The sequence below is a fragment of the Yarrowia lipolytica genome, chromosome 1E (genome assembly GCF_001761485.1).
Source record: "Yarrowia lipolytica chromosome 1E, complete sequence".
Classification (NCBI taxonomy): domain Eukaryota; kingdom Fungi; phylum Ascomycota; class Dipodascomycetes; order Dipodascales; genus Yarrowia; species Yarrowia lipolytica.
In genome coordinates, this window is record NC_090774.1 from 1,052,279 (window position 1) to 1,064,760 (window position 12,482).

At 44.4% G+C, this 12,482-nt stretch overlaps 1 protein-coding gene and 2 non-coding genes across 3 annotated transcripts; 1 reads left to right on the plus strand and 2 right to left on the minus strand.

The window, feature by feature from the left end:
* Positions 1-79: 79 nt before the first annotated feature.
* On the minus strand, positions 80-173 carry YALI1_E10524r. The gene has a single exon. It is a non-coding gene; the product is annotated as a tRNA-Asn (tRNA).
* Positions 174-1,005: 832 nt separating this feature from the next.
* On the plus strand, positions 1,006-1,093 carry YALI1_E10533r. The gene has a single exon. It is a non-coding gene; the product is annotated as a tRNA-Asp (tRNA).
* Positions 1,094-5,908: 4,815 nt separating this feature from the next.
* Positions 5,909-7,403, minus strand: YALI1_E10587g (uncharacterized protein; the record flags this gene model as incomplete). Its single annotated transcript, XM_503705.4, has 2 exons — positions 5,909-6,456; positions 7,280-7,403. 2 exons carry the CDS (start codon positions 7,401-7,403, stop codon positions 5,909-5,911), a joined length of 672 nt encoding a protein of 223 aa, XP_503705.2.
* Positions 7,404-12,482: the final 5,079 nt, after the last annotated feature.

The window sequence follows — 12,482 nt, forward strand, 5'->3', positions numbered from 1 at the left end:
CTGCCAAAAAAAAGCCATGAGAGAGATACACAAACACACAGGCAAAAACAATGGCGCGCCTGGGTATCCAAAAAAGACGCGACCGCGGGAAGGGGTCGAACTCTCGATCTTACGATTTCAGAACCCGAATGTTTCTAACAGTCGTACGCCTTAACCAACTTGGCCACGCAGTCTCAGATGTTTGCTAGGGCAGCCTTTGTTAGTTTTGAGAATGAAAATATGTTTTTGAAAATTTTTCCAGCAATGAAATTACTTATTCGACCTTAACTGACCGCCTTAAGTACTTGTGGAGCCAGATTTTTCAGTCCTTTGGCATTGTTTTGGGAGCTCTATCGCCAATCGCAAGAGGAAACCTCTGGCATCTGGATACACCCTTCTTTGAATAGTATGAACACTGTATGACTGACAACTACAGTTCAAAAATGAGTAGTTCTGAGGATTACAAGCACTTTGACAAACCACTGGTTGGATGTAGTAGGCTTACTTACCTGCTCTTGTTCAACCGACTCTACGGTGGTGACTGCACTTTCCTCCATGTAAAAAAATGGAAAAAAATAGTAAAAAAAACGCCTAGAAGACACCATGGAAATTTTTAGGGAGCTTGGAAAAATAAAGTGGAGACAATGTTAACAATTGGGCGTTCTCTATCATCCTTTCGATGCCATTGATGCATCACTCGTGACTTTTCACAATGGCAATACCTCCAAGAAGAGTCGAGGACCTTGGAAGTATCTCAGGGTTGAAATTGTTGGTTAGAAAGTGAAATATATATCTTCCACTATCAAAAGATTACAATACTGGTTGTTATGCTAGCAGTTGTGTGTTAATCCTTAGAGGTATGTTAGGTCCGATATATGTGTATTGATACGTGAAAGCAACGAGAGTGTAGACAGTTCAAGTTCATTACCTACCCACTCAGAAGGGACTTTGTGGTCAAAATAATCGGCATGAAAGCGTTTTCTTCCCGCTTTTATACTCATTCACAAGCCCAAACGACACCCAGGATCCGCAATAGTTTAGTGGCTAGAATTTCCGCCTGTCAGAACATCAGTTCAGCTCGCGGGGGACCGGAGTTCAATTCTCCGTTGCGGAGTGTTCTTTTTGGAATCCATACCCCATCATCTTCCTGTGCTGGTTCTGGCCGTTTTGATACACATGTCGGTGGTATGATTTGGATAACCAGATTATGAGTACAGTATGTGGAATGTTGAGTAGAAAGAAAATATCACAAGTGGAGACATCATAGGGAACCAGACCGTCTAACCTACACTACGGTATGACACGACACAGTAGGCGCCGTATACCTATTGCGAAACGCTGTCCGGTGGAGTACGACTTCTTCCATACAAACGAGATGTTAGAAGCTTTCATGACAACGGTGGGAATTGACGATCTTGTAGCATTCATAAGACTACAAATACGCAGACTGTCGAAATATTCAGTCTCAATTGTATCAATTTGACAAACTGGAGCGTATCAGAGAATGCAAAGTCAGCAGATCTGTAACTTGATTCAGTTTTTTATCAAGTAAATTGGAGATGTCTGACAACATTCCAAGTTCATCAGTTATAATTATGAATATTCTGAACACGTCTAATCCTCAATTCAGTACGTGATCAACGAGGTTCAACAGTACGAGTACTGTACATATTGTTGACTATACTTGTGCGAAACTAAGCACAACTATGGGTACAGTACTGTACGTGGACTCGTGAGAAGAGCCAGTGCTAGTTCTTGTTGCAATAGAATATATAGAGGCATCTTCAGTTGTTCGATCACGGTTGAGGTATACTGCACATTATATGAGCAGGCTACGGAGATTATGGCGAGCACTGGCCAACATGCTCACACTTCTGACACTCTCGTGGAAGACCATACCTTCAGATGCCCAGAAGACACACAAGAGCAATAAGTACCTGCTTCAATGGTAAGTTGACCTACAAGTGTATCTTCAACATCTTTTATTGAAAGTGTGGGCAACTTCTGCTAAGAACATATCTCACACAACTCTCCGTTCATAGAAACATCCGTCCGGAGTTCCTATTTTTTGTACTTCTGACTTCGGAGACACTAAACATCTCTCGAAACTACGACCGGCAAAAGCTTTTCACCGACCTCCGTTCTCGTTTTTTGTCGTCGAGGAACGATGTCTTGGGTTACGAGAAGGTTGGGTGGAGTATTGCAGTACAGGCCTTGGCGAGCGATGAGCACAAGAATACTGTACTTGGCACAGAGTTTTCATATTTATCAATCTATGTGAAAGGGAGGCTCTATTTCTGCTTGTACAACGTACTCTGTGGTAGTAGAGCTAGATTGAACAGGAGTATATCGCGTGAGAGTACTGTACAGTACCGGAACTTGTACATCCCGGTCCTCTTCTCACTTACTGCTCTCCAACAAGTCCCCCAAGACTTTCTGAACGAGCCTCCCGACTCTCAGTACTCATTACAAGTACTCATCGCAGTAATACCCCATTGCATCCACGAGACCGCCTCGGCCGGAACACTCTACCAGTATACTGAAATCAATCCTCACTATACAGCACATCGAAGTCAACTCCATCATTCTACATGGTGTGTGTCGACGACGATGATCTACCCGAAAAATGTCGCAGCCGTTTTGAAAAAAAGCAATTCTTCCCTAACACAAGACACCCTGATTATAGGGACAAAAGAAGAGACATGAGAAAACAAACAATTCTGACGTAAGACCAGACCCCAAATGATCACAACATCAGTTTTCTCTTTATGCTAAGTCAGTTCTAATGGTATGGGGATGTTTGGAAGGATTTGTCATTTGAGTTTCGGTTGAGATTATTTACGACAGCAGGATGTTATCGTGAAATGAGAAGTAATAGTGCAATCCGTACATGGACTTCATAGATATGCTGCCCACCCTTTGGAGATGGCAATGGTACAAAAATCATCTCTCTCATGTCCCTATATCTCATTTTATACTGCGCCTCAGCAACATGTTTTTATGCACCAGCTAGGTTTGTCGATCAGGAGCAAGAGTTGATCTAAGAAGATCCCAAGCCGATCCAAGTTGCTGATCCACGTCGATCTCAAGATGTGGTTGGTAGATCAGATTTGAAGATCTCCGGTATGACGAAGGTCACGAGCCTTGAACTAGTCTGAAAGTGAACGTGAGTGTGAGTAAAGATAGGATAGTGATACAGCACGTGTCACTGGCCTCATATGACATAGACGGAGGCTCTTCTACATGCTTGCTCTTCGTATTCACTCGCGTAAGGCTCCTCAAACCTAGTCTCTGTTGATGGATGCTCGAGGCTTAGCTGGACTGATTGAAAAAAGTGGATTTTGGAGCCATTTGGACAGAAATTGGCGGAAATCGAAGATATTACTAACATAGAACGATGCTGGACATCTTAAAGAGGCATCGTAACCCCCGAACACCCTCCATCGCTGACTCCAACAACTGCATTTACACCTTGCTCCAGACATCTATGGCTGCTGCTTGGCTGCTTAAGCTAGAGCTAGATGTCGATTAACTCCCCAGTAGCGATTGGCAGGTTCTAGTTGACGACAGAAAAACGCGGAAGTCGAGGGAGGGTCTCAGAAGCGAGCTTGCAAAAGATTTAAACAATAACAAAGGACCATTGGTGGCTTCTGGACGTCAGGGGTGTCATTTTGACATGTGTTCTGAGCTTCTGGAACGCTAGAAAAAGAACCACCGAATCAGTGCCCTCTCTATCATCATTGGTGTGACAGATGGGTTTTGTACACAGATTTATGATTCTCGGTGAATAAGAGGATATCGTTGGTACGCGCAGGGAAATTGGGGAAATTGGGGAATTCGTCGAAAGAGATACACGTAGATACTATAGACGGGAGAACAAGTAGCACAGCTGAAAGAAGCATTTTGACAGATCCAAGACAGCCGAGTTGAGACGAAAATATTAGAAATCGCAAGAGCTCTTATACTGAATGCTCACTTTGTTAAATGATTCAAGTGATGCGTCTCATCATACAGTCTACATGAGACAAATGTACCGCTGCTTAGACGTGGAAATGAGTCTTCAACACATCGAGACAAGAGCCAGCCGATGACCGTGGTACGTCACGTGACAGGAATTGTGAAGCATGACTGTCACGTGAGGGGAAACTGCGTTGATATCTATCATCTTAAGAATCTATAAGAGAAGTACTTGGGTTTCTGTTCCTTGGTTCCTAGATACCCTGGTCGAAACTAAAAAGGTTAACCTGTGGTGATTATGGATGTTGGTTGATTCATTCTGGAGGATAGGCTTAGTTGATGAGATGTTCATGAAGATAAGTAGATTAGCAGGATCTAGTGGATCATATTGGTGTAACTTTTGTTTCATTTGGGTGTCTGTGGCTGATTTCAGCTGCTGGGACAACAATGACTTGTAAGTTTTTGGGGTATCTTTTTGGAAGAAATAAGCCGAATATAGTTCGACTTCAGTTGGGACATTGGTTAAAGGGTATTATTTATGACGTAAAACAGTTAGGATTAGTTGAGATGGTTAAGTAAATGTCCATCTCGATATATGGAAGCGCTTTAGGTCAAACACTTCTCTGAAATGTTTCTGAAATAATTCATGTCAACTCCAGACATCTTGACTGTTGCTCACCCCCTTCCCGAGTCCCTTACTTCTGTTCCGCATTGCAGGCTGCTCCATTGCCTGAGAGACGCATCGACAAGGGTGTGGAGCTAATGTCGTGTTGACTATTGTTTCGCGGACTTGTTGGAGTCGTATCTAGGAGATAGAATGGAGCGTGTCAGTGTTAATAGCGCTATTACATGTGGTTCTTTGATGTCTGTGAAGGATGCGGTATACGAGTACATTCTGTGAGGGTTATTCTGAACGGTTGAATAACATAAACATGTTTCAGAGACGTGGCGATCTCTGGGGAGACTTGTTCGAGTGAGCTGCGAAGCGATCAGGGAAGACGATCAGTTCAACTTGCAGACAAAGAGATAGTTTCTGTTCGTAGTTGGTACGAAATACCAAAAATGTGAACTAGAAGGAGCGTTAGTGATACGTACTCGTGCTCACTCATACGGACGTTGTTACCGAGAGACCAGTTACAGACAAGTCCGCGAATCAGGGCTTCCTGTTCGCACGAGAAGCCATCTCACAATAGAAAGTATGGGTGTTTCAACCGCCTCGTTTGAGTGGGACAGGGAGGTTCAATGCTGCTTGTAGTGAGCAGAATGAGAGATACGCGTAGTTGTACATCCATATAATAGTAGTAGCGGGGGTCTGGTGACTTGATAGTAGCTATAAAAAGGCCACAAACAATCAATTATACTTGAAAACTGTCTCGAATTCCCCATGCAACATAAACATGTTGAAGGGTAAGGTCACACTGTGTCACCAACAGGTATAGTTATAGGGGTGGGTTGTAGGGAAGTTAAAGAGTGGGGTAAAGAAGTGGAAGAGATAAGGAGATATATGAGAAGATGTATGGTCATGTGATCAAGTCACTGTACGGTTCGATTGCGGCTTACTTAGTCGAAAGTTGCATGGTGGGTGATCGAGACGATCAAGATACTCTTTTGGCCTGTCTCTTTCGGAGTTTGAGACAAGAACCACATCTCCAGAATCTCCACATCAACGGCTTTCAATCGGTAGATCGTACTAATCACTTCTCACTTTTCAACTTCTTCACTTTTCAACAACAAATCCAAAGGTTCCCCTAGTCTTCACTCTGCTTAACCAAGCAGCAGACTCGTACCGTTGTCGTAAGTGGCAATATATCAAACCACTAGTGATCATATACTATCGCATAATTCATTACACCTAACATTCAATAACTTAATGGGTCCCCGACCCAGTTCGGGATTACCAACCCAGCATCCTCTTCGTTTTTCCCTCCGAGCACATAGCTCTCCGAATACTTTCATGGTTGCTTGCCGTGGTTTAACAAATAACACAGCACGCCTTCTTTTCTTTCTTTTCTCCGTCATCCCCCTCTTCGAGCTTCTCTCGCACACTTCGGCCCTTAACACTGCCCATACTGCTACCCATGCTCATGTGCATGGTCGAGCTGCTGCTGCCCTGTCGGTGTCGCTCAATCTGGTGCCGTCGAATCTCCCGCACAAGATCGCAAAAGGGCTCGTCGACATTGACTCTGTACCGCGCCGAAGTCTCGAAGAAAGGCACGTTCCACTCTCGAGCCAGACGCTGACCCTCGACTGTAGAAACCTGTCTGTCAGCAGAAAGATCACACTTGTTGCTGACCAGAACCACAGGTGCACGCGCCACGTCCTTGACTCGCAGGATCTGGTTGTAAAACAGCTGGGCCTCTTCGAATGAGTCCCGTGAAGTGATTGAGTAAACCAGCAGGAAGCCATCGCCGTTGCGCATGTACTGCTCTCTCATGGCGGAGTACTCCTCTTGTCCAGCTGTGTCCAGGACATCGAGGGTTGTGAGGTTGGTGTCGATGATGATTTCTTTTCGGTACGAGTCTGGGTTAGTACGAACTGAATGAGATATGGAACGAGGCCCACTGAACACCGAGGAGAGAAGTACTAAGGGATGTCATGTGATATTGGTCTGATGCGTGGCTGAGTGTGATTGAGTGAGTTCTAATATCTCATGAAGTATTACAAGATTGATTCTGGTGCTGGATAATTGATCGTGTCTCGGTCGCATTAGGTCGATAGAAATCAGAACAAGAGTACGTTGTAATGATAGACAGAACAAGAGCAAAGGAGTTGTCGTTGTAGTACTTGGAGTCCAAGCCGGGGGATATATCTGGTGAATGGCATATTTTTGGGCGAGTTTGGTTGTTGGAGAAAGGTTGTACCACAGGTCGCAATGTACTTGTAGTGACCTTGTTGGATCGACACAATTCCAGTCGTTGCCACATCCATATTGATCGATCAACATTTCACGAGATCACTTGGTGTTTCAACGGTCTGCTAGCATCAAAGGTCTAACAGGTCTATCAGCTAGGACCAGAAAGAAGGATAGTTCGCGGTAGCGTAGATACTGAAGAATTAATCAGGTTCTCTTGGACTGACTAATCACGTCAGATCTCACAATCTAACACGCGCACACCACATCACATGCACAGACCTGTCTCCGTAGTTGCATCCGATAGACAATTTGACAGAACTGATAACCCCAAAGTCGAGTTATTCAAACAACAAGTCCCTTATCGAGTCACCCAAACAACAATGCCCTCATCTCAAAAACCTCCCCATGTATCACCAAACGGTTCGTTCTGGTTCATTCCTGTCCTTTGGCCAGTTACCACATCTACCTGCCGTACTGTACTGTACTCACCCTCAATAGTTGGATCGTATTCGTCAACGAAATGGCTCTGAACAAACTGGAGAGTGATTGCGCTCTTTCCGACGCCTCCGCCGCCAACCACCACCACTTTGTATTCTCGCTGTGAAATGTTCATCTTGTCGTTAGTGTCGTCTTTGAAATTTCATTCTAGGTGGTTATTTGCATGTATTTGTGTAATTGAAGTGGAGCCAATAAGGTTAAGATATTGAGTTTACCAAGCAGAATCTGCACAAACCACTTTGTGTTTTTTCGGTTAGCCAGGACAAGGAGAGCTTATTTAGACTCATTCACTTTTTTAAGCTTCGGAATAGGGGTAAATTGGGTGGAGGTGGAGAAACCGGTTTGTGGGTGAAGGGCGAGCAAAAAGCCGTGCTGGTCACGTGCAGAGTAAACAGACCATGTGGTCGGCTCGTAATATCGCGAAATCCGCGACTCTTTAGGCGCGTTCGGCGGCATTGGGCGCAAAGCGCCGCCCTTGGTGTGCCGTATATTTTTCCACAGACCAGATAGCGTCTTTGGAACAAGTCTGATCGACTCGCAACGGCTGGGAGAACGCCGCGGGTCTTTTGTTTTTTCAGAAAGAGGTCCAAAAGGACCAGTTGGACCGAATCAGAAAGTTGTGCCGGTAGGGTCCCAGTTTGGAGGTTAATTGGGGAGATGACAGGTAGGTCACGTGGTTTGCATGGATCGGGACGTCTCAGATCAATTACGGGACTATCCAGAGCTGCACGTGTCCTGTATAGGGTCTTCACGGATGTGTCAAGTAAGCATCTGCAAAAATTTTAGAGAAAGGTTATTTCAGAATACGATGTTTACTTGAGTTTACTTGGACTGTAAACTAGTCGATGGGGGAGGACCGCATCTCCATGATTGGCAGGAAAAGGTGCTCAGAACATGGAATATGATCCCTGCAGTTTTTTGATCGTACACGCTGGAGGAAAGGCAATGTAGAGAATCAGTTGAGGGGAAACCTGGGGGAATACGGCCGCCATAATAACAACTTCTTTTGTGCGGTGAGATTGTATTGGGGTCTGCATTGGTCCACTTTGGGGAGATGAGCTGTGTGGGGTAGATAAGAGCTGTAATTGGTGGCTGGAATGATGAGGTGGTTATGACGTGTATTTCGGGGAATTGTCGTGTTAATCAAATCAAAATGGTGCCATATTGGTGTTTTGTTCGCCTACAGTACAAGTACTGTCTTCATCTTGCTATATCGTACGAGTCGGATATTACTGACAAACGTACTTGTACTTGTTACTACAAATTTTCGATAAATAGCAGATCATAACCTAAGAAATGTCGTTAATTAAGAGGATACATGACCCACAACCACACGTGTAACCACCTTCAGCAATTACACCACAGACGTAGGCACCTACGTGCAGTATAGTACAGTACCTCGGCTATCTGACTCGCTCCAGGAGAGACAGACTTTGGACTTGACAAGACAGAGATTCAGGTGGTAGACAGTTGATGGCTAGTCAAAGGAACGGGGAAAAATTCATTTAAAAAGCCGTTGAATTGGCAGACTATTTATGGGGTCCATTTCTCAGATACATTTCCCCAACACTTGTAACCAACTCTATACATCGTTGACTGTATTGTTAGAAACGGATAATCCTTTAGTTGGTGGGAGGGACAACCAAAGGGGAGGGGGACAGGCAGTGAGAAATTACAGGTCTGTTGGAGAATTTCGAGTACAAGAGCTTGTATTATATTGTTGTAGGAAAAAAATTGGAAACATGATACAAGAACTTGTACAAGTAAGTCTGCTCCATCTCTCTGGGTTTCATATGTCTGCTACGTCAAGACCACAGGGCCAGGGATGCCTCGACAGTTACATCCATACCAAGGCATGAAGAGGTCCAGAGAATGCTACAAGTAGCCGAGATTTGAGAATACATAAACCGGCTTCAACTTACACCTACATGACTTCAAACAACTCCCTGCATCTCTTTCACCTCTCTTACGTCATCTCATACATCTCCAGAGCACTCTCACATTCCTCGCGAATGGCCTGATTTTGTTATACCATCTCTGAGGCTTGATCGGTCCAGATCTAACACGATCAGATTGAGAAACTGCTGGAAACGGACAACATTCCCCGCTAATTCCATTATATATCAACTTCATTATCAGGTAGGTGCTGACAGGTGATAATACGGCCTTTGACACACCAGAGTTGCAAGTTGGACAGAGCACCCCACAAGTACATACTGTACCGTATGTACTGTAGACACAGATGTGATGTTACAATCAGAGACATGGCCAGATCGAGAAACAGACTACCCACTTAGACCGTCCGCAGCTCGAGTAGTACATATCGTCCTTCCCCATACGGACACTTTTCACAACCCTATAAGGGGAACCATTTATTTTGCAGGAAAAGTAAACCCGTCCAGAATTGGCCAAAATTTACCCACAAAAAAGAAACCACTTATGACAAGTTGTTACAAGTACAGACTTCCAGCCACGTTGAAATCCATTGTGTACTTTTGACTGTCATTCCCCACTACGGGTCACACCACATTACGAAGCTCAAACTGACATTTTCGCTCGCTGTCAGGCGTCAATCTAGTCCAGGTTTGGTCAGGCCGCGAGGTGAAACTCGCTCAAATATGCGCAATATTTGTGGGGACATATTTTTATTAGCTGCCGAAGCTATAATATGGCGTTTTTGCATCCGATAGTGTCCCTTATGGCTAGATATATCGACTGTAGTGTTGTCCATTCTGTTATTATTATAGTTAGTTAAGATTGGCATTTTCCTATCAAAACAAAGACACAATGGGGGGAGCTAATTGAAGACAGTTAAGGCCATATGTAAAGCATCAATTAGAAATCAAGGAAGTGGGATTCTCACTACCACCCTTCAAAACAGGTCAATTGTCACGGTGAGAAGAGCTTTCAGTTATCCCCTCCTATGTTACTATCCAACATGTACTGACCTTTCAGTATAGTATACATCTATCAAGCTAAAAGTTGCACTAAAATGCCATACAAACAGGCTCCCCCCTGACCCCCTTGAATATTGATGCGGGCCTATTCTTGGCAAAAACAAGTCCCGCAAAACTAGTCACGTGAAACATTGAGATGTTTGTGAGTGAAAAGAGCGTATTTACCGTCTCAGCGACTTGTCATCTTTGGAGCCATCAGAACAATGGGTCCTGTCGCTTATAAAAGTGGTTAGTGTGTCTGTAGGTACAGTACAGTGATTGCTTCATATCTGCATACCACCACATTGAAGCCGTTCCAGCTGTCTAAGTAGGTTTCTGAACTTACAGATTCTCGGAGCTAAGCGGGGTTAAAGAGAAGGAGTCCCATCGTTTCTGAAAGTGCTTACAGGATCTGATAGAGAATTTGGATACAAAATATGTCGAGTACATAACATAACCCAGCTGTCATTAACCTGCTGCTTGAGTGATGTTTCTTCTTCCCAGCTTATATAATGGCTCCTTTACCATCATTCTGCAGAGGGCATACAGACAGGGAGTACGAGCTGTCTTCTAAACACCAATTGTAGATACACGGACTTATTGCCAGGCTTAGGGAGAAGCCGGCGATGTTATTGTTGTGGCATTATTGATTGGTATGCCGAAAAGTGGCACGACTAATCGACCACAGAGGGAAATACAGAACGAGTGCACTGTAGGACTGTACTTGTATCCCCTGTGTTTATAAGCACGGCAAATTCTCTCTCACTATCAGTATGAACAGGAGTCGCCGTATACGATCAGATGGTTCCAGAGTTATTATACTTATAGTTGATGTTCAAGAACTACTTGGTAATCTTTAACCACCAGTTTGAGGTCTATGTTCATTGTTCTGTGCTAGATACAGCAAGTAGAAGTCATCTTATCCATGTGTATACTAACATGTGAATTTGTTTCAAGTATCTAGACTGACAGATTCGTTATCTCCTGATACTTCTAATATATCTCGACCATGGAGACACTGTTCATCATTCGTAGCTCACGTAAATGGATACCAGAACACCGCAACCACTCCAAATCATCCGCAAGCATTTAATACTCCGTGTACTTACCCTTTCAACGAGTTTCACCTCTCGTTCATCTCCGTTACTCCGTCGTTTCCGTTAATTGGTAACGGTTTGGAAAACGGTGATCCTGCCTTAACAAGTGTGTTTCGCCGGGCAGTGCACATGACCACTTGAGGGCTGGATAAGGGCATTACGGAAATTCAATTGCAGACTAAAGCGCATGGCCGGACGAAATAAAATGTCGGAGTGGAATAGTTGCGGTGTTTCCGGGTGGAGGACGTGCGTCGAGATGAGTTTAGCTGTAAGGTAGGGTCGTGTTGATGCACCGGAGAAATACCAGGTAAAGAAGTTCTACATTGCGAATGATAATTGCATCGTTTGAATCAGCTAGCCCTTTTGGTCACGAAGATACCGTTTTTTTTGTTTCTGTAACTTCCACAAACACCGCGGCCCTCGTTCCCAGAACACGACAAAGTTCAACGGCGGCGGAAAATGTTCCTGATCGGCGTTAAAGATCCGGCTGGAGTGGTGGAAGAGGATGTGGCATTCGCTTCTTGCCTCTTGTTTGATCAATCTGACCATTGACTGTAGTATGTTAGTACCCCGTTTAACTCCCACTATCATCACGCGATGGATTGCTCTCTTGTTTGATCGTCGGTCTGTTACGGGTTATGGCCGATCGTTCAACGGCGGAGTAAGCATGTTGGATGTTGGCTTTGGGTAGGATTTTATTTTCTTTTTCCGAATGAATAATCGCGTCGGGTTAGCCGCGTATGTTCCAGCACGTGTAAATTGATCCTTGCACTGGTGTTTGTTTATCCGTCCATGGAAGGGTTACTACTTGTAGCCATTTTCCACTCCGAGCTATGGATACGGCTAATGAACGGCGTTGTGAGATGAAAATAACAAAGCAGCTGTTCCTTTCTGAGTTGTTTGGGTAGTCTTTCAGCTGTGACAACCGAAATAACGAAGACATACCAGGCCATGGGTGATCGTCTGCTCGAAACGACGTCTAGTGAGCAAAATGAAGAGCATCGGAACCAAGAATCGCACGCAATGTATATATCTGCGAAATGCCAAAAAATATCTCATGGCAATCATCCCGACCGTTTATGTCTTCGGTTAACAGACGTTGAAAGTTGCACTAACGCCATCGGACCCCGATTTTAGCGTGCTTTGGAGTGTTAGTGCGCG